General features: G+C 42.0%; 1 protein-coding gene across 9 annotated transcripts in view; it reads right to left on the reverse strand.

Annotated features, from left to right (window-relative positions):
* LOC100114050 (CDKAL1-like protein) overlaps positions 1-23536 on the reverse strand; it is a 148252-nt gene that overhangs the window by 9660 nt on the left and 115056 nt on the right. For 7 of the 9 annotated variants that reach the window (XM_031928153.2, XM_031928151.2, XM_032601913.1 and 4 more), the window contains 1 exon segment: positions 10166-10566. In XM_031928153.2, the coding sequence (XP_031784013.1) occupies positions 10166-10566 (401 nt within the window). 9 annotated transcript variants of the gene reach the window in all.

The following is a 23536-nucleotide window of genomic DNA, read 5'->3' on the forward strand; positions in this document are numbered from 1 at the left end:
GTTAGTGCCGATTTATGGTCACGTCGACCTACCCTTTGACGTACAGGGTCGTCGAAAAGTACTGAAAGTCATGATCATGAGCGAACTTGATTCCTCCTGCATTTTAGGGACGGATTTCATCCGTGCATTTGGCGCCACGATTAGACCTCGTCAGAATGTCCTAGAGATTGAGGGCACGTCGGAGACTATCCCTCTGGAGTTATCTAGTCTCACTGACGGCAAGAGTAATGCCCTGGCGGCCATTGGCCTAGTTGATGTTACGCCGCGGCAGCGTAACCATTTAAACGAACTGCTGGATAGGTGGCTACCAGAGAACGAACAACCACTTGGCTGCACTTCATTGATCATGCACGCCATTGATGTGGGTTCCGCTCGACCTATCAAGCAGAGGTACTACCCCGTGTCGAAGAAGATTGAGGAGGAGATGCATAAGCAAGTGTTGGAAATGCTAGAAGCAGGAATAATTCGACGGTCGAACAGTGAATGGTCGAGCCCCGTAGTCATGGTGCGAAAAGCCAATGGATCCTACCGGTTTTGCATAGACTACCGTAAACTCAACGCCGTTTCCAAGGCCAGTGCGTATCCGCTTCCATTCATGGACTCCATCCTTAGCAAATTGCAGAATGCTCGTTACATCTCGACGATCGACTTGAGTAGTGCCTACCACCAGATCCCCATGAAGGAGGAAGACATGCACCTCACGGCATTTACGGTGCCATGACTCGGACTTTTTGAGTTCACCCGGCTTCCTTATGGCGTGGTTGGTGGCCCTGCGACGTTCCAACAGCTTAGCGATAAGATTATCGGGCCTGAGTTGGAACCTCATGCTTTTTCGTACCTGGATGATATTATTATCACTACCGACACGTTCGAAGACCATTTACATTGGTTAGAAGTCGCACTCAAGCGGATCAGCGATGCTGGACTCACGATTAATTGGGAGAAAAGCAAATTCTGTTGCAGCGAGGTTAAGTACCTTGGGGTGATGGTAAATCGAGATGGCTCCCGTCCCGATCCGCATAAGGTTGCTCCAATTTTAGACTACCCGGCCCCCAAGAATCTAAAACAACTCCGCAGGTTCCTAGGGATGGTCTCTTGGTACAGGAAATTCCTGGACAATTTTGCGACACTCGCCGATCCTCTCACTCAGTTAACCAGGAAAGACGTGAGATATAACTGGGGCGAATCGCAGCAAGAAACGTTCCTACAAATTAAAACGCTGATAGCTTCGGCTCCAATCCTACATAGTCCATCATTCGACGAAACTTTCACGATTCAGACGGATGCTAGTGACACCGGCCTGGGTGCAGTGTTGACTCAAGTCCATGATAGCGAAGAACGCGTGTTAAGCTTTGCGAGCCGCACCCTGTCAAAAGCCGAGAGAAATTACTCTGTCACTGAACGCGAATGTTTGGCTGTATTGTGGGCGATACGCAAATTTAGAGCCTATGTTGAGGGTTATCACTTCCAAGTTATTACCGACCACAGTAGTCTGAAGTGGCTGCGTAATATGCGTAACCCCAATGGTCGCTTAGCTAGGTGGGCTCTCGAATTGCAAGCCTATGATTTCGAGATTATCCATCGAAAGGGCTCATTACATTGCGTACCAGACGCCTTATCCCGAATGTACGAGGATGAAGACGAGAATACGCCCTTAGCCACACTCGGTATAGGAGGAAAATTTACAGACGACCCATGGTATACTGACATGTGTGCCAAGGTAAGGGAAAACCCAACCGATCATCCAAACTGGAAGATTTCGGAGGGCAGACTGTATCATCTACGTCCTGATCCTCTCTTAGACGATATCCTAGACGAACAGGACGAATGGAAAATGGTTTTGACACCAGAGAAGACCGTAGAAGCGATGCGGGAATCGCACTGCGAGCCTACAGCTGGTCACTTGGGCCACCGCAAGACTTCTTGGAGCTCAACCAAGCCTACGAAGACCGGCGACATCTCGGTCACCCTCCCCCCAAGCTCCTGGAAGAACTGCGACTCGCTAGGCTCAACCTAGCGCTGTTGAAGGGAGAGAAAGCACCGCAGTGCTACATCTGCGGCATGCTAGGTGTGGAGAGGGGCAGAGAATGCCCGAACGCCCGGAACCACGGGAATTTGCTGCGCCTCGCTCGTCAAGCGGCGGGAAGAAACACCCTATAATAAGGGCCTAAGGCTCTTCAAAATTTTTTTTTCTCTCTTTTCTTCTATTTTTTTTTCTCCTACTCCCTTATTTATTTTTTTTTCTCATTCTCTCTAAATACAGTTTCCTTCAATAAATAAGCCTCTTCAAAAATTTTTCCGTCTCTCAATGTTGATTTATTTACCCTTCCTTACTAACCTTTTTATTGCATGCTGGCGAGTTTTATAGAGTGAGAGCTGGTACACCTGGCGGTTACCCAGCGTCTGGAGGGGGTGGTGTATGACGGGCGATATTAGCACGTCATAAGCTCAGCATGCCGCGAGAAGAAAGACTTGTACTAAATTCAGAGAGCCGCTGGACGACGCGAGAGAGGCGGAGAGAGAGGGAGAGAGAGAGAAAATTCGGCGACACGCGACTGAGACGCGTGCCGCCAGATACGATCCGACCTTTGAACTGACTCCTCGCGAGACGCTCAGTACTTTCGGGAGATAGCTGTTAGGAGAGTAAAAGTTGAAGTGTGTGAGTGTGCGTGTGTATACGACATTGCGTCTCGCTACCGCATCCGGAACTGCACCGATGGGGTTCCGACTGCTGACAGCGAACATCAGGGCGATACCGGCTAATTGTAAGTGCCAGCTCTCTCTCTCTCTCTCTCTCTCTCTCTCTCTCTCTCTCTCACGCTACACTCGCCAGGGCTCTCCTTATCCTCCCTCGTACCTGCGACCTCGCTTGCTCGCATGCAAGCCCTGTATATAGTTTGTCAATAAACGCTGTGACAGTTCCTTAACAATCTCAACAGTCGTTATTTTGCGTGTTCCTACGCGTACACTTGTACCTCGCCCCATCACTGACCCAGCCGCCTCCGCGGGCTTGCGTCTCGCATATGTACGAGATCGCAGCATAACTGGCCTGGCCGGAACCTATTCAGCACTAGGTGCTATCCCGACGACTCTCTTTCTCGAGAGTAACGAGGTCTACGGACCTTGATTATAGCGGAGCTGGAAAATGAGCAACTGCATCCAGCACACCGTTATAAAGTTAAAAAATATTAAATGAAAAATTATATTAATGTGGTAATATTAGCCATGTTTCGTGGGGCACGTGGTAGCATGGCAACCGGCAGAGTGAATTGCGTACGTTATTATACTAATAATAATATTTATTATTTTAATATTATGGTTTAGTGTTGATTAAATATAAGTGTATATATATTTTATTTTCAATATATTTAATTTTTTTAAATACCATTTATTGTTTTTTATAATTAAATATATTTAGTCTTAATAAAAATGGTATATTTTATACCTAAGACGAAAATCACTGGTAAAATGTTAACTTGTCCTGTTTTTTAGGTTGTTGTACAATAACCAATTCTCTTCGTGTATTTTACACGATAAAAACTGGGTAAAATTTGTCCGTAATTTAGGTTACACATTTTTTAATGATACATAACCATTCGACACTTATTATTTTAGCGTATAGTGAAACAGGGTCTATGATACGATGCACTATAAGTACACAATAAATGTACCTAAAAAAAATTCTAACTACAGCAGACATGTATAAGTATATCATAAGTATATGATCTGCATTAGAATTCCAGTTTCCATAGCATTCCATAGCAACGGGCCAGTCTCTGTCGGGTCTCCAAGCTGTAAAGACATAATAAATAAACGTGATTGAAATCCATACTCAATTCGATTACTTACCTGCGAACCTACGTGCGCACGGCAACGCGTACACTTAACTTGCACACGTCGATTGCTCGGTCTCCGCATATGCAACTGCGACTGACGGGAAAATCCTAGTCGACCTGGAGGCGTCCCTCCTGGTCGAAGCAGTGGCGTTGCTGGGGTACCCCAGGTGCTCGAGATGGTGTAGCTGCTCGCGTCTTGCCGAGGTGAAACTTTGTGGGTGTTGTAACGGTATCGTGATCGTGCGTCTAAACTACGTCGCCCTCGCGCATGAAATTCTCGCACGACGCGGCGAGCGTGCGAAATACGAATTCGCGTTCGCTCGTCACAATATCTATACATATATAAATGTTTAGTGGAAGCATGTATGATGTGTAATATAAGGTCATTTCTTATAAACATCATGTCCTGCGCATGGACGAAAAGTTAATTTTTAGTAAATTAAGCTTCACTACTAGGAAACCTTTTTTTAATTGGGTGTAACGATGTGGATTTTTCGAGGAAAATCAGGCGTGAGATTACGCCATTCACACGTTAATACTGGCATCAATATCGCTCGACCGTATTTATCAAACGGGCGCCAGGTCAAAAGAATTTAACCTTAAACGAAATTCACTAACACGTTGCCGGCTATTGGAGACTTATCTCTGAGGAGATTCGGCCGTGAATAAAATCGGCAAAAAAATTATAACACTTTATTTTGATACACTGAAATCACATTTCTTTCATTGTTAACTAATTTATTCAGCGACAAACTTACATTCGTGGGATACACTTTTACGACAAACTAACACCCGACGGTTAAATACAATGACTTCGCGACTAGAGCAAATCTGATACCCGGCAGTACGGCTACGAAATAGGCATACGAATACCTCACTCTCTACCTGGACTTTCTCGGCAAATCGGTGTCCCATCTAATCTACGCGAATGACCTGCAGATCTACAGCCAATGCTACCTCGAGGAGCTTGACTCCTGTTCTGTCAGGATGAGCGCTAACGCCGAGAGGATAATGGGCTGGGCTGCGCTGAATAGACTTAAACTAAATGTAACTAAAACTAAGGCTATCGTCCTGGGTTCCCCCTACTATATAAACGCTCTACCTTCTACTGCAAACACCTATATAAATATAGGGGGAGCCCAGGTCAACTTTGAATCATCGGTGCGCAACCTGGGGCTGGTGCTTGACTCCAAACTTACGTGGAAAGAGCACGTTACACAAATTTGTAAACGTGCTCACTCTTTAATGCACCAGCTCTATTTTTTCGGAAAAGCACTAGCCTTAGATTGCGCCAACATTTAGTGCAAGCACTCATGTTTCCCCTCATTGACTATTGCTCACTTGCTTACTGCGACCTGACTCAGGAACTTGACTTAAAACTGCAGAGGCTTGTCAATATGGGGAACCGTTATATCTACGGTGTGAGGAGGGACGAGCACATCTCCCCTTACAGGCGTGAGCTGCAATGGCTTAACACCGCCGGACGTAGGAAATACTTCATGGCCTGTTTTCTAAGAACAATGTTCAACACCTCAATACCTACTTATCTATTAGCCTATTTTGATTTCCACGTCGCGCTCAGGCCTGTGAGGGGTGAGGTGACTCCACTGGACATCCCGTCCTTCAAGACGGAGACGCTGAAGAATTCATTTTTCATCAGCGCCTCAAACCTCTGGAATAGCCTTTCATCTCATCTTCGCAACACACTATCCATATCACACTTTAAACAAGCAGCTAAAAATTACTTCTTCAATCTGGAAAACACATAAACATCACACAAACATACACACATTCTCATTCATCTCATTTCACTTCATTCCATTTCACACTCTTCACAGGCACTAGCACCCTTACACAAAATTTTTATTCTTTTTATAATATACTATAATTGTATATGTACAACACAATGTACAACAAAAAAACAATTAAATCTAAATCTAAATTAAATCTCACTCATTTCCTACGGCTGGCGGTACGGCAGCTATCCAGCAACTATCTCTCTCTATCTAAAATGCAGTAACACTAATATAAGTATGATTTCGTGGTGATGCAGTTCTGGCAGAGAGTGGCCTGGGCGAGAGAGAGAGAGAGAGAGAGAGAGAGAGAGAGAGAGAGAGAGAGAGGGAGAGAGAGATTCCTACTTCGACGGTTACCCCGTCGCATGGGTATTTTAGAATTTTTAAGGGAATACCCTCGGTACGGAGTTAATCATTTGAGAGAACGCCTCGACTCTCTGTTGACTCACTCGGTTACGGTCGTAAGTTTGGCAACGTCGCGCTTCTACCCCACTCGCCTTCGCTCTCCACCTCAGTCCCCGTGTCGCGCAGTCGTTGTCTGCTTGATTATACGCATTGGGTTTCTAACCTATGACGAGCCTCGAACTTGCGCGTAAACGGAGCCATGTGGAGAAGATGCGACGTTGCCATATCTCCGATTCGCTTCTGCTAGTCATTCATTTATGAAGGAAATTGTCTAATTTTTATACGTATAGGCTCTTAATGATATTTTTGGACGCGGCTATAGATCCGAAATAAATTTTTACATCTCTCAGAATTTTTTTCAGAATTTATTCATTTTGCAATCTTTTAGTATACTAGAAAAAGTGCATTTTCCCATAAGAGCACATGTTATTTTCAATCGTTAATTTCTCGCGTTTGAAGCTCTTAAGGGTAACCAAATTTTACTCAGGGCTTTAGTACAGTTTAATTAAGCTGTCACCTAAATTTCAAGCGATTCTCACTTTTAAATCTGTTACCAGAGGTACTCCCTTAAATACTGTGAATTTGTTCAGAATTTAATTTTCTAGAAAATAGCCAGACTACTTTTATACTGATACGGTATGACGGTTAACATCACCATGCTTCAAACACATATAGTTTCCAGATGAATGTGGGGTTTTGCAAAAAAAAATATTATATGACGAGGAACGTTGTTAACTCGTCATAACCTCCCCAGGATACAATAATTGTATCATATTACAGTATAATAGTTACATGTTCACTCTCTCTCTCTCTCTCTCTCTCTCTCTCTCTCTCTCTCTCTCTCTCTCTCTCTCTCTCTCTCTCTCTCTCTCTCTCTCTCAATTTCCAAATACGCCGTTCGTCTGCGTCTCCCACACCCGCGTGTGTGCTCGTGTAATACATTTTGGAGTCAACACAATATATTCACTCGCTGCACGATACACGTGCATGAAAGCTGTAGGTGGTCATCACTCGACCTTGGCCGATCCACTACGAGCCTCGAAACATCACGAGGGAACGAGGCAGTTGCACTGCACGCAGCTAACGTCTGCGCGACTGCTATCAAAAACTCCACCCCGTTATTATTATTAAAAAAAGTTTTTTGAAAATAATCAACAAAAATCGTTTAAACGCTTTAAAAAGTAACAAATTTCATGTTAATATCCAGACAACATTTTTAAATATTTTTTAGTAAAATCCCACATTCATCTGTAAACTATATGTGTTTGAAGCATATCTATTAGTATAAATGTACCCTTCAAAGCCCAAATCTTAAGTCTGTGGTAGCTGAAAAATGGAAATTCTGAATTTTTGCCTTCGAAGAAATGTCATACCTGATAACATTGTTTTATGTTTCTTACATTACTCCTGAATATATTTAATAGTTTAATTTATTTCTTAAACAATTTAGGAAAAAATAAACAAAAACTTGGATTTGTCATTTTTTGACATTTTAAGGTGTATCCGTTCCCTTAAAATTCACTTAGTAGAAGCTGAGATACAGGCGTATACGAACGAACACACACACACACACACACACATACACACACACACACAAACGTAACGTTGCTTTCTGTGAAAGAATGAAGACCCGTGAAGAATTTATACGGGCTAAGGTAGCAGTCACTGTTTACCGCTGCTACGCTTCACCTAACGCTCGAATCGAGCAGTTCGAGCAACTGCTAGATTGGCTCATACAAGACGCAGTAGAGAGGAAACCGGTACTGATTGCAGGCGACTTTAATGCGTGGACTGTGGAGTATAGCAGCATAAGAACTTACCACAGAGGTCGAGTACTCCTGGAAGCATTCGCTCTCATGGATTTGGTCTTAGTTAACCAAGAATGCACCCACACATTTAGAAGAGGAGACGCAGGGTCTATTGTCGACCTGACGTTTGTTATCAGCAGCCTTATTGGCTCAGTTAATTCATGGACAGTAAGTGAGCACTACACATATAGTGATCACCAGGCTATAATAATGGAGGTAGAAATAACAAAACAGGGACCCAGCACGAGTACAACGACCAATAGAGTTAGTTGGAAAACGAAGAATTATGATAAGGAGATGTTCCTCCTGGCACTAGAAGAAATGCAATTGTCTGGAACGGTGAACAGCAAGACGGAGCAGGTGACGGTTAACATCACCTGAGCATGTGACGCTACCATGCCTCGAAGAGTGGCATACAGTAGACGACCACCAGTATACTGGTGGGACAAGGAGATTGCGACTGCACGTAGCAAGTGTCACTGGACTAGAAGCACGAGCACGGAGCGCGGCAGCCGGCGAGCGACTCAGTGAGGACGCGCTAGGCGGCGCGAGCGGCGCACGCGATGCGCCGTGAACGCACCTATGCACATCCGCGCCGCGCGCCTTTATAAGGCGGATCGCGCGGCACAACGGGCAGTTCTACTCGAGCTCCACTCCGGGTAGTATCGTGCGCACACGTTACTACAAGGAAAAGCGAGAGATAGTCCTACGCCGACGAAATCGTCTCGTGAGCCCACGTGACGATTTGGTAGACGAACCAAAACCCGAAACTCCGAATTGCCATCGTGAGCACACGAGGCAACCCGGAATACCCGAAAGACACCGAGCCACGTCTAGTCTACGTGAGCACACGTGGGCGACACCCGGTGCCACCGTAAAATCCTAACCTACATTCCGACACATTGCTGCCTCCCTCTGCCACTGTGAGCCCACAGGGTTGAGGGAGTAATAATAGTTCCGCCGGCGATTCGCCCGGTCGTGCGCTCACGTCCTGATGAAACAAAGGTAAATTCCTAACCAACAAAGCTAGCCTTACGCCGACATCTCAGGACTCGCTTTATCTCTGTATGCACACAGGATACAGAGAAGAACGAGACGAGCGACGAAGATTTGTGAAGCCGTGCGCTCATGACTTCACAAATCCGAGGGATAACCTCAAAACACCGTGACACTATCCCGGCCATTACTGTGCGCACACGACAAGAGCGGTTAATAACAGAGCGGTCGGAATCGTTGCTACACGACACATTCGGATCGACGTAGCCGTGCGCACACGACTCCACGTACCGAATGAATTCCTAACCTCAGAATCCGCCACCGACCCGTCATACCGCCACCGACCCGTCATACCGCCACCGTCCCGTCATACCGCCACCGAACCGATACACTGCAGCCGCGAACACCGAATCATTCTTGTAACGAAATCGCGTATATGTTCTTGTAAATCGTTAACCGCGTAAGTTTAAACAATTTTACTTGTAAAGGCGAAGTATTTTCAACAAGACGCATAATTGATTTCTGTTTCAGCCGGGATATAACAACTGATTCCAAATGCTATTGTTTAACTAAGAAATATATTTTGTTATTGTTGAGAATATAAAAACAGACTCTTTTTTGCTCCTTTCCTTTATCCTGATCCTGGAACCGACTGACTATCCAGTCTCTTGGGGAAAGTTAAACCGTTACAATATTTAACAAAATTATGTTTTATTTCAAGTATTTCAACCCAAAAACAGTTTTTTAGATTATATATGATTCTAAATCGAAAATGTTCTCATAAGTTTTTCTGAAAAAGGCTTTGTTTTCGATTAAAAGAGTACTAAAATCCGGTCAAAATCGCAATTTTTCTCTCAATTTTTTCAAATTTGCTCAATTTTTACTCAAAAACAAAGCCTTTTTCAGAAAATCTTATAAGAACATTTTCGATTTAGAATCATATAAAGAATCTAAAAAAAATGTTTTCTGCTTCAAAATACTATAATTTTGTTAAATATTAACAATTAATTTGTTAACAACAAATTACCTGAACACTTTTGGGCATTCCACCCTCGAAATTCGTGTTCAGAAAGCAAAAATACATAGAAATAACCTTGGTGATGTAGTGGTCAAGTCCGACGAAAAGTGCTCAGCGCCTAGACTAAGAGATTGTTCTGTCTAAGCCAAAATATCACACATGCACGCACACACATATAAAAATACTTACATGCACACGCTCGCACTTTTTTTTGTAATTCAAATAGTAATATCAACAAAATGCAGTAAAATTATTTGTAATTTTTATTTAAGAATTACGGGTTTAGATATCAAAGTATAAAATTACCCTGAAACCACAATATGTTTTCCAAGTTTTCGTGCCAAATTAATTTCGTTTTTAAAATGATCTTCTGCTGGATTTTTAACAGTACATGAATTCAGAATCCACAAATCTGCTATAGATTTATCTTCCGTTAAATTATAGCCATACATAGAAAGTTGACCAGCCATATATTCACTATCTGAACTATTGTGTGTACAACCCCAAGTTTTTATGTAAATTGTTTGAGTACCCGGTATTACACTTGAATATATCTGTATCTCTGGAAATACTATTTCTTCTTTTTTTTTTTTTCTTGCAGGTCTAATATTATTTTTTTTATAACTGTATCTTTCTTTAGGTGTAATATCTTGTGATAATATCAAATCTTCTATATCGTCAATAATATCACAGAGTGGAGCAGACATCTTAAAAAAATTATTTAAAATGAGATTGTAGAAATAATCATTTATCATTAATATATATGCACACACACATACACACACGCACTCACGCACACACACACACAATTTCAGCAGGGCTAAGTGGCTTAAATTACGCGAAAATGCTGCGTGTCACCTAGCAGGAGATTTATCTACGTCCGGCTGACTCTTGGTGATGGCGGAAAGAGACACGGCGACCGGTAATCGCCTAGTGCAGTGCAACTCTATGTGCAATGACACCAGTTTACACCGTACTCAAATGCGTGGTGTGCTCGGCACTGCGCTTTCTCTTCGCGTTGCGCGAGGTTCTCTGGCCTCGTTAAGATACCGAGGATTCCTTTGCGGATCGGGAGGAACAGGAAAATAACGTACACTACAAAGTTAAATGTTAACTGAATGGCGTGAAATATATTGTTTGATCAAGAAATGTAATTACAAAGTCGCACAGCTTACTCGAGAGGACGCGCGCCGGTTCCGCTTGCTCGAGATGAAGCTGGGCCGAGTGCTCGGTGGCCACAAGCCTTTTTTTTCATTGCAAGATTATTTGTATTCAATACTACTTCTTTGAATATGCGAGCATTTCAAAAGCAAGAGAGGGATCCCCCTCTCTCTCTCTCTCTCTCCCTCTCTCTCTCTCTCTCTCTCTCTCTCTTTCTTTCTTTCTTTCTTTCTTTCTTTCTCTGGACTTCCCTCTGATACAATCTTTTACAGTCTCTTTTCTTTAGTCCTAGATTTGTAAATCTCATTATAGAAACTACGACCCGTGGAACTCGAACATGGAAATGCGCTGACTTGATAACTGCAACTCGATGTTTTTCTTTTAATCATTTGTTTTTTTTTTTTCAAGAGACAACAATAAAATGTAATGATTGATGCAGCACTTCCGCTTAAATCCAATGAAAATAATGTATATTAGTTAGTCACCAGCCAAGCCTGCAGGTGAGCCACCGTTGCTCCAGGCGGTTGGCAGGTGAGGTAAGAGTCACCATGGCTCTACCTCGGCGCTACGTAACAAGTGTGTTGTTCTCCGCTGCATTAATAAATGCAGCAGGGAAAAACAATCATGTGTCGCAAAACAGTATGCGCGTGTAGCTCGTGCAACTACACGTCGCAGTATACACATTGTTGAAAAAATGAAATAATAGATATAATATTGTTTGCATTAATATAATTAGAAATAAATGGATATAAAATAGTTATTATATTTTCGTTGCAATTTCAAACCATTTTCTTCGTGCTTGCCATAACGCGCCATATGCTTTATTAGTTAAACTTTTCTTTGCTATGAAGTTAGCCATTAGTCTTGCAAAATTTTTTCTAGAGCTAACGTTGGGTACATTACTAATAGATTTGATAACACAGTGTAATTACGCACAATAGTCACAACAAAAATTTTAAACACAAAAGTAAATAATAAACCACTATCAGGTAATTAATGACCATAACTTACTTTGGATTTTTAGAAATTAAATTACACATGAATTCTATTCCATAGAATCATTTACACTCATAGTAATATTTCATTAAATACATAATTTTAAGTAGCATTATTAATGTCTTCTGTCTTATTACCAAAAAAGAATTGTAATCATTTCCACGATCGAACTCTTTAAATTGCTGTGTCAAATGTATGAAAACGTCCCTGCGCAAATGAATTGCTATATTTAAAAATGTTTGACCATGTGCTTTATTTATTGTCATTGCAAATGCTAATTCAATAGTAAATTGTCTTTTCTAAATGTAAAAGTATATTCATTTTCGGAATATAGTGTTATTCCATTTATAAATACAATATTATTTACGTTGTCACCCGTTAGAACTTTAGACTTCAAAAGATTATTAGTTATATTTATAATTTTTAATTGAGTTCGATTGCATAATGATTCATGAATATTTACGTTTCTAATGAGCATTACGATGCAATTTATGTTTAAGCTAAGTACATGAGAAGGTAAATGAGATGGATTCAATATATTAAGATATTCAGGTAATAACGCTTCTGACATCAATCCATTATCATCAACATTTTCTGCAGACTCGATGCTTGTATATATACATTTTGTAGAACTTTTTAATAGTGATATTACTCGATTATTAATATCATCTTCATCGGCGTTTCTTGAAAATAAAATTGCTGACAACGTCACATCATCGTATAGTTGGTTTCAATTAAATAACCAAAAGCAGAATCAACTACGTTTGAATTTTTTATAACACTATTATCTGGAACAATGACGTTGTTATTATCGTCATTTAAAGTTCCATTACCATATATTTAATACAAATTTCGCAAAATTATTTTGTTCGTTAACTGCCCTTTTATTTTATGTTAAATAAAATATATGAAATTTGTTCTACAAATGACTGTTTTGAATTGATAAATAATTCACTTCACGGCGTGTTCCTCTTGGTAATATTGGTGATGATCGATGAAAATCGCCGCCTAAAATAACGATTTTATTACCGAATCATTTGTCGTTATTCATTATATCCTTTAAAGTTCGATCCATAATTTCTACAGCATAGCGTAGTGCCATAGGTACTTCATCCCATATAAATACATCTTTTTTTTGTAAAGTTTCAGCTTCTTTCGATAGCATTTTAATATTTTATGATGAATCAGGTAAAAGTGATGCAGGTAATCCAAATACTTAATAAACAGTTATTCTTTTAGGTAACAGCATTGCTGCTATTACTGTAAAAGCCATAGTACAAATATTTGATTCATTTCTTCGTAATAAATTATAGATATTATTATATACAAAAGTTTTTCCAATTCCCCCTGGTCTATCTACATAGAAACATTTTGAATTAGTATCATTATTTGGATTCTCGTATGATTTAAAAAAAATGTCAACAACTTCTGCTTTTTATTCAACTGATTATATAAGTCTATACCATTTGTCATCAAAGTAGCATTGCACTTATTGTTATGTAATTGATAATTACCAGTTATATCTTGCGGCATGGACAGAAAATTTGTAATATTTATTCATTAATATTCAATACTTCGCAAATTTTCGTGTATGCAATATTTTGAGCTGTGCTTTGGTTTCCTATAGTTTGTAGGAAATCTTTAGATAGGGCATCTTTATATTTTTCCCATAATGATTCTAGATGTAGCGGTTAGCGATGAATTAAAATTCGTACATACAAATTACGAAGACGGCATCATACATGTTACAGCTTCTTTCATAGCTTTATCCCATTCATTATGATCTTCGATTAGTCTTAAAGCCAGACACGTTTCTGAAAATGTATTACATAGTTTTCTATCAACAGTTCTTAAATGTTTAAAACTTGTTGCACCTCGAACATTTAATAATAATAATAGTCGCAAGTGTAATAATTCTATTTAACAGACGGAATATATTCTACCGATAACATTAAAATTTTACTTTTATACAGTCTACCGATATACTTTTTCACCATTTTCTATGTGTTGTTTAAATATGTAAAATGATAAAATCTCTAGGTACAAATACTTTCTTGCATCGATATCTCTGGTATTAAATTGGAAATAATCCAACAACATGGTTGTACGATTTAATACGGCAGTAAACGCATTAGCATTTATAGTATCATCTACCATTACAGTGTATTGTTTTGATAAATGAACTGGTTGTCAAACGTATGTACGGGACAACTATAGATATAATTTTTTATTTTGGCGTAATTAATTAATCTTTGATTACCTATTCCATCAATAACGATATTCGCAGCATCGTGTCCTTTATAGGCGTGTTTATATAGATATTTCACAGATTTATACTACAGACTACTTCTATGTTTATATGGCAATTGAAAACAGACAAGTAATCCAGGATTACATGGTACTACATATCGATTATTAGTAGACAGAAGTTTGTTCTCTAAATTCTTTTGGTTAATGTTTTGTGCATTTTCCATCTATCATGGATCTATCATCACAGGAAAAGATCCATGAATCATGTTTCCAGTAACTATATCGTATAAAATAATAAAGTAATTTTGCATCATATATCATGGGTAACTTACAAATGTTGATGGTAGTACAACCATTTTACCAATTTGACAATTGGCATCACTTGCAGTAGTATTTAAATGATCAATCAACTTTTGAGTATACTCTGCATGCGATTTCTTTTGATTATCATTACAATATTCAATTCTTTTTTTTTCAATTTTAACGTAATTATCCACTGCCCACTGTTGGAATAATCTAAGAACTAATAAAAATGCATTGAATTTATTTAGTCGAATACCGATTCTGTATTTGACATAGGCGCACTTCGTAACACGACGACTACCTTCTTCATAATCATCAAGGTTTTTATTACTAAATTGTGTTCTATTATTTAGTCGTTTTAAATTTGCGCTCCACCCTTTGGTTCTGCTTGAATATAAGAATGGATATACCATAGGTTCAACCAATGGATTTATTAAGCTAATCGATCGTAATGATTGCGTATTTTTATTACGGATGATTACGTATGATTCTGGTATATCACCATCAGCGGTTGTAAAAAAAACAGCAGCAACCTCATTGGCTCATTGACAATTATATCTCTTTCTATCTTGTCCAGCTTTTAAATTAAAAAGCAACTGTAATTCTGGTTCATTATTATCAATCGATAAATATCGCTGATAAGCAATTTCTCAATTCATCATTTCATACGATTGAGCAAAAACATTGTGTTCACTCAATATATTTTCTGGAGTATGTAAAATAGTTATATCTACACCTTAATTGGAATAAGCACGATAACCAATTGCTTTTTGTGGATCTATAATGAAATGTTGACTATAACTTGGATTTCCATCTATTTAAAGATGTCTCTCTCTCTCTCTCTCTCTCTCTCTCTCTCTCTCTCTCTCTCTCTCTCTCTCTCTCTCTCTCTCTCTCTCTCTCTCTCTCTCTCTCTCTCTCTCTCTCTCTAAGATTTTTAGTTACGCATGTGTTTTTTCATGGCGATTTTTCGATCACTGGTGATTTTAGATGCGTTCCGCGAACTATCCTTAACATTATAACTCGGAAACTAAATGATGAACTTTTCTTTAAAACATCATGAGTAGTATATGGGCTGGTATGGAGAGACTGGGCGTGGCCTAGAGTGACGTCACCAGTCTCGTGGCTGGGGCCAGTTGTTTATGTAAACAGAAGCCCATGTTTATATCAACAGTAGCTGATAAGGTTAATAAACATGATTTACGACCGCTACTGTCATAAACAGTCTGTCATCGATGGGTGACTTATATTTGTTTATTTATCAATAATTATAAATAATTTTTAAACAAAAGCTATATCACGCATACGATGCCAGCCCTCCTACTTTTACCCCAAGCAGACCCGAGCGCGACTCTCTCTCTCTCTCTCTCTCTCTCTTTCGCTGTCTACTCCATACCGGCCCCGAGCTCGAACGCACGTGCGCGACTCTCGCTATACCAGCCTGTAGCCCCCCTCTCCTATTACACTATAGTAGCCCCTGAGCTCTGGCGCGGTCGCTCCCGCCGCTGCTGTACCGGACCCGCTTCTCTCTCCCTCCCCTCTCTGCGCCATACTCGCGCGGGCCGCCAAAGCCGCCGTCTACCTTTCGCTCGCGTATACCTGCTGTTTGGCTTTTATTGCCCTACCGTCGACTCTGATCCTTTCTGCGCTGTAAAGAGAGATATTGTTCCATGTATATAATTTATATGGTGGCACTGAAAAGGGCCGTTTGTTTTTTGAAATATATATATTATATTAATGACGATTGATTGTTCTGCTTTCTTGGCTCCTTGCTTCTCATCAGAGGCTGTCTCTTCTCCCACGTAGAACCTTTTTTCTGCTCTTTGCTCTGCTCCTGTCCCATGGTCGAGTTGCTGCTTTGCCGGTCGCATGACGAATGATTCGCATCGAAATGAACGCGTGCATATATAACTCTACTACTCAGTGCCGCAAAGCTTACTCTAAATTTCGGCTTTGGGGATCGTTGATGGGAATGGGGGTTTTGCACGCATAAAAAGAGAAATTCTGGCACAATATTTATTTACTAAAAAACGCGTATGAGTCGAATGACTCATCTTACAAGGTAATGAAATAATAAAATGACACACGAGCGCGCACACACATGCACACAAACATACTTACACAGCCGCGCACACACACTCTAAATTTCTACGCTATAAATTACAAACAAGCGATACACCTACACTTGCGAGTGGCGCGTTGTTGGCGCAGTTGACGTGTGGGCTCTCCTCGCAGTAAACCTGCAGTAAACAGGCGAGGCGAAAATCGCGCTTCAGACGAACGATACCCCGGCGATGCGAGCCGAGTGGAACGTCATCCGCGACGTAGGCAACTACAGCATGAGCGAGCTGTAAAATTATGCCAGGATGCCGGTGTTCTCGTACCTCGCGAAGGTTGCGGTGTACGAGAGCTTTACTGCTCGCGGTACAGCTTTAGTTGCTTAAGAGAAAGACTCGATGGGCAGCGGTGAAGCACCATTTTTTGACGGACGCTGCGATGCCTGCACAGCCGTAATATTTTTGCTCTACTCCGAGCTTCATTACGACGTGATCGTCAATATTTTTGGAACTGCGAAGGCAAAATTTTTCTGTACTTTTTGCAATCGTGGCTACAGTAATATCGAGGATCACAACTGTAGGCAGCTGTGTTCACGCTGCTTCGTCTCGCCACCCTGTAGCGAGAACGAAGCTTTGCAAAAATGCACATCGTGCAATCGCAGTTTTTTCGGCGATGTATGTTTTCGCAACCATTCGGTTGCGGGATCATACAAAGCGAAGCACAAGCGTTTGTGCGATGTGCTGCAGATTTGTCTTACCTGCTGCAAAAGTGTGAACCGGCAGCGCGGTAAGCACGAGTAAACCTGTGTTGATCGGCACAAACTGTACCGCCAGAGAAGCCTTTTGCTCGGCTTCTTGCTGATTTTGCTGCAACAGCGCTGACATGTCCAGCATTCCCTGCTGGTAGCGCTCGAGCTGGCCGTTCAGCTTCTCCATTGCACGTTTTTTAGCTTCGATACTTGCGAGAAGCGCATCGCGTTGGGCTGCTAATTTTTTCAATTCTGCCACGATGGAGACCACGTGTGTGCTCTCTGTAGGGACTCAGAGCGGACTGTTCGGTGCAAGCCGTATCATAAACGTAAGCCGTTGGCAAAATTTCTGCACGTAGGTAGAGGGGGGCAAAAGGCCGAGCAAAAGGCTTCTCTGGCGGTACAGTTTGTGCCGATCAACACAGGTTTACTCGTGCTTACCGCGCTGCCGGTTCACACTTTTGCAGCAGGTAAGACAAATCTGCAGCACATCGCACAAACGCTTGTGCTTCGCTTTGTATGATCCCGCAACCGAATGGTTGCGAAAACATACATCGCCGAAAAAACTGCGATTGCACGATGTGCATTTTTGCAAAGCTTCGTTCTCGCTACAGGGTGGCGAGACGAAGCAGCGTGAACACAGCTGCCTACAGTTGTGATCCTCGATATTACTGTAGCCACGATTGCAAAAAGTACAGAAAAATTTTGCCTTCGCAGTTCCAAAAATATTGACGATCACGTCGTAATGAAGCTCGGAGTAGAGCAAAAATATTACGACTGTGCAGGCATCGCAGCGTCCGTCAAAAAATGGTGCTTCACCGCTGCCCATCGAGTCTTTCTCTTAAGCAACTAAAGCTGTACCGCGAGCAGTAAAGCTCTCGTACACCGCAACCTTCGCGAGGTACGAGAACACCGGCATCCTGGCATAATTTTACAGCTCGCTCATGCTGTAGTTGCCTACGTCGCGGATGACGTTCCACTCGGCTCGCATCGCCGGGGTATCGTTCGTTTGAAGCGCGATTTTCGCCTCGCCTGTTTACTGCAGGTTTACTGCGAGGAGGGCCCACACGTCAACTGCGCCAACAACGCGCCACTCGCAAGTGTAGGTGTATCGCTTGTTTGTAATTTATAGCGTAGAAATTTAGAGTGTGTGTGCGCGGCTGTGTAAGTATGTTTGTGTGTATGTGTGTGCGCGCTCGTGTGTCATTTTATTATTTCATTACCTTGTAAGATGAGTCATTCGACTCATACGCGTTTTTTAGTAAATAAATATTGTGCCAGAATTTCTCTTTTTATGCGTGCAAAACCCCCATTCCCATCAACGATCCCCAAAGCCGAAATTTAGAGTAAGCTTTGCGGCACTGAGTAGTAGAGTTATATATGCACGCGTTCATTTCGATGCGAATCATTCGTCATGCGACCGGCAAAGCAGCAACTCGACCATGGGACAGGAGCAGAGCAAAGAGCAGAAAAAAGGTTCTACGTGGGAGAAGAGACAGCCTCTGATGAGAAGCAAGGAGCCAAGAAAGCAGAACAATCAATCGTCATTAATATAATATATATATTTCAAAAAACAATCGGCCCTTTTCAGTGCCACCATATAAATTATATACGTGGAACAATATCTCTCTTTACAGCGCAGAAAGGATCAGAGTCGACGGTAGGGCAATAAAAGCCAAACAGCAGGTATACGCGAGCGAAAGGTAGACGGCGGCTTTGGCGGCCCGCGCGAGTATGGCGCAGAGAGGGGTGGGAGAGAGAAGCGGGTCCGGTACAGCAGCGGCGGGAGCGACCGCGCCAGAGCTCAGGGGCTACTATAGTGTAATAGGAGAGGGGGGCTACAGGCTGGTATAGCGAGAGTCGCGCACGTGCGTTCGAGCTCGGGGCCGGTATGGAGTAGACAGCGAAAGAGAGAGAGAGAGAGAGAGAGAGAGAGAGTCGCGCTCGGGTCTGCTTGGGGTAAAAGTAGGAGGGCTGGCATCGTATGCGTGATATAGCTTTTGTTTAAAAATTATTTATAATTATTGATAAATAAACAAATATAAGTCACCCATCGATGACAGACTGTTTATGACAGTAGCGGTCGTAAATCATGTTTATTAACCTTATCAGCTACTGTTGATATAAACATGGGCTTCTGTTTACATAAACAACTGGCCCCAGCCACGAGACTGGTGACGTCACTCTAGGCCACGCCCAGTCTCTCCATACCAGCCCATATACTACTCATGATGTTTTAAAGAAAAGTTCACCATTTAGTTTCCGAGTTATAATGTTAAGGATAGTTCGCGGAACGCATCTAAAATCACCAGTGATCGAAAAATCGCCATGAAAAAACAAATGCGTAACTAAAAATCTTAGAGAGAGAGAGAGAGAGAGAGAGAGAGAGAGAGAGAGACATCTTTAAATAGATGGAAATCCAAGTTATAGTCAACATTTCATTATAGATCCACAAAAAGCAATTGGTTATCGTGCTTATTCCAATTAAGGTGTAGATATAACTATTTTACATACTCCAGAAAATATATTGAGTGAACACAATGTTTTTGCTCAATCGTATGAAATGATGAATTGAGAAATTGCTTATCAGCGATATTTATCGATTGATAATAATGAACCAGAATTACAGTTGCTTTTTAATTTAAAAGCTGGACAAGATAGAAAGAGATATAATTGTCAATGAGCCAATGAGGTTGCTGCTGTTTTTTTTACAACCGCTGATGGTGATATACCAGAATCATACGTAATCATCCGTAATAAAAATACGCAATCATTACGATCGATTAGCTTAATAAATCCATTGGTTGAACCTATGGTATATCCATTCTTATATTCAAGCAGAACCAAAGGGTGGAGCGCAAAGTTAAAACGACTAAATAATAGAACACAATTTAGTAATAAAAACCTTGATGATTATGAAGAAGGTAGTCGTCGTGTTACGAAGTGCGCCTATGTCAAATACAGAATCGGTATTCGACTAAATAAATTCAATGCATTTTTATTAGTTCTTAGATTATTCCAACAGTGGGCAGTGGATAATTACGTTAAAATTGAAAAAAAAAGAATTGAATATTGTAATGATGCCAATTGCCAAATTGGTAAAATGGTTGTACTACCATCAACATTTGTAAGTTACCCATGATATATGATGCAAAATTACTTTATTATTTTATACGATATAGTTACTGGAAACATGATTCATGGATCTTTTCCTGTGATGATATATCCATGATAGATGGAAAATGCACAAAACATCATCGGCACCAATGACTGAAGAAATTATACTCGACAGCGTGCCCAAGAGTTACGCTCAAAAAATTCGCCTTCTGCTGAAACACTGGAAAACCGTTGCCGGCGATCGTCTCAAGTGGGATAGCACTGGCAGAGTCAGTATAGACGGCCGGCCCATACAAGATACCAACATTATAGAAGTGATTAGCGACGTTGTCGCACGCAGGAAAAAACACTGAATCAGTCGGAAGTGCCCATCGGCCGTTTACCTTTCGCCAAATTCATCAAGACGAGCAGCAATACTACGATGTCTCGCACGAGGCAGGTTACGCGGGTGCGCGCAATCTCGCGCGTGTAAATCGAAAAGGCAAATTATTTAGCGCGGCTGACACGCGGGAGAAAGAACGTATATACGAGTGGCTTAGTAATCAAGACGCCTATACTCTTCACACACCCGATAAGCGTAAATTTCCGCGATTAAGTTACAACGTGAGCAAGATTGACGACGTATGGGAGTGCGATTTGTTTCAATTAATCACGATCAAAGAGCACAACGACGGATACGGTTACCTACTCATAGTGGTGGATGTATTGAGTAAACACGCGTGGCTGGAGCCTCTACGCGATAAAACTACAGCCAACGTCACCGCAGCCTTCGGACGAATACTCGAACGCAGCAACGGTCGCGTCCCGATACTCTTACAATCCGACAAGGGTAAAGAGTATGTAGGCTCGACGTTTCAGGAATTTTTGAAAAAACGCGACATCAAATTTCGTACAGCTCGAAACCCCGATATCAAAGCGGCTGTGCTGGAAAGACTAAACCGTACTATACGCGAACGAATGTGGCGATACATTTCTCACAATAACACGCAACGTTACATCGACGTGGTGCAGAAAATCATCGAGGCTTACAATCATACGCAACACAGCGCTACAAAGATGCGCCCCTGTGACGTGAGCATCTACAATGATGCGAAAGCGCGCGAAAATTTAGCGAAAAGAGCTCGTCTGCAATCGACTTACAAGAATCGCGAAAAGATGGAGTCAGGTTTAATCTATAAATACAAGCCCGGATCTTACGTACGCATTAGTCGCACGAAAAATACTTTCGAGAAGGGATACGAAAAAAACTTTAGCGAGGAAGTTTTCAAGATAAAGCGCATATCCAACAGACAGCAATTACCAACGTTTATCCTTGAAGATTTGAACGGCGAGGAGATTGACGGCTTTTTCTATCTCGAGGAACTCGCTCACGTTGGCATGAAACGCATGTCGGACGCTGCTGAACAATTCAACATAGAACGCGTAATTCGTACAAAGGGTCGTGGCTCGAAGAAGCAGCTACCCGTCAAGTGGGCTGGCTATCCGGACAAATTCAACTCATGGATCAAAGCCTCTGAAGTACAAAAAATTTAAAAATGGACCAGCACGATTTTTACCTAGTTCTGCCTAGCATCAGCAGTATGACGTACTACAACGAAAACGTCACCAGCTGCTTTACAACGCAGCTTTCGCGCGAGCTCAGACTCAGCGGGAATTGGTCCGTTGCGCTCGTCGAAATTCACGTGCCGAGTACTGTCACGCACATTCAAGAATCGGACGCTTTTTACACGTTTAAAGAGTTGGAAAAGGCAAAGCAGGAAACGCATTTTTTTCCGCACGGTATTTACGACAAGATCGAGCAACTAGCCAACGAAATAAATAAATCAGACGCCTTTCACGATCACCTGCGTCTCGAAGTTGCACCCTTTCAAAAGGGCTACTACATGCTACAGCGCAAGTGTGCCTGCGTTGATCAGCATCAGACAACGTTTAACGAAAAAATTTGCCGTATTTTCGGTTTCGAAGATTCCGAGACTCGGCGAAAAAACGCCACCTTTGTCACTTCGTCAATGGGCAGTGTAGTCGCGGTAGGAAGCAGACCAGCATTGCTTTCCCGAGCTATTCCCGATCAGCTCTACGTGTACACGGATGTATGCGAGCCACACACTGTAGGCGACACTCAAGCCGCTCTACTGCGTATAGTTTCCGTGGATAGTGCAAAGTACAAATTCGACAGTAATATCGTGACACATTTTGCACCTGCTCATTATATTCCACTTTTACATCACAGTTTTCGCTCGATTGTCATTCGAATATGGAACGCTGACGGTTACGCTTCACTTTAAACGTAATCGCTAGAGAGAGAGAGAGAGAGAGAGAGAGAGAGAGAGAGAGAGAGAGAGAGAGAGAGAGAGAGAGAGAGAGAGAGAGAGAGAGAGAGAGAGAGAGAGAGAAGAGAGAGAGAGAGAGAGAGAGAGAGAGAGAGAGAGAGAGAGAGAGAGAGAGAGAGAGAGAGAGAGAGAGAGAGAGAGAGAGAGAGAGAGAGAGAGAGAGAGAGAGAGAGAGAGAGAGAGAGAGAGAGAGAGAGAGAGAGAGAGAGAGAGAGAGAGAGAGAGAGAGAAGAGAGAGAGAGAGAGAAGAGAGAGAGAGAGAGAGAGAGAGGAGAGAGAGAGAGAGAGAGAAGAGAGAGAGAGAGAGAGAGAGAGAGAGAGAGAGAGAGGAGAGAGAGAGAGAGAGAGAGAGAGAGAGAGAGAGAGAGAGAGAGAGAGAGAGAGAGAGAGAGAGAGAGAGAGAGAGAGAGAGAGAGAGAGAGAGAGAGAGAGAGAGAGAGAGAGAGAGAGAGAGAGAGAGAGAGAGAGAGAGAGAGAGAGAGAGAGAAGAGAGAGAGAGAGAGAGAGAGAGAGAGAGAGAGAGAGAGAGAGAGAGAGAGAGAAGAGAGAGAGAAGAGAGAGAGAGAGAGAGAGAGAGAGAGAGAGAGAGAGAGAGAGAGAGAGAGAGAGAGAGAGAGGAGAGAGAGAGAGAGAGAGAGAGAGAGAGAGAGAGAGAGAGAGAGAGAGAGAGAGAGAGAGAGAGAGAGAGAGAGAGAGAGAGAGAGAGAGAGAGAG

This window comes from Nasonia vitripennis, assembly GCF_009193385.2.
Source record: "Nasonia vitripennis strain AsymCx chromosome 4 unlocalized genomic scaffold, Nvit_psr_1.1 chr4_random0004, whole genome shotgun sequence".
Lineage (NCBI taxonomy): Eukaryota > Metazoa > Arthropoda > Insecta > Hymenoptera > Pteromalidae > Nasonia > Nasonia vitripennis.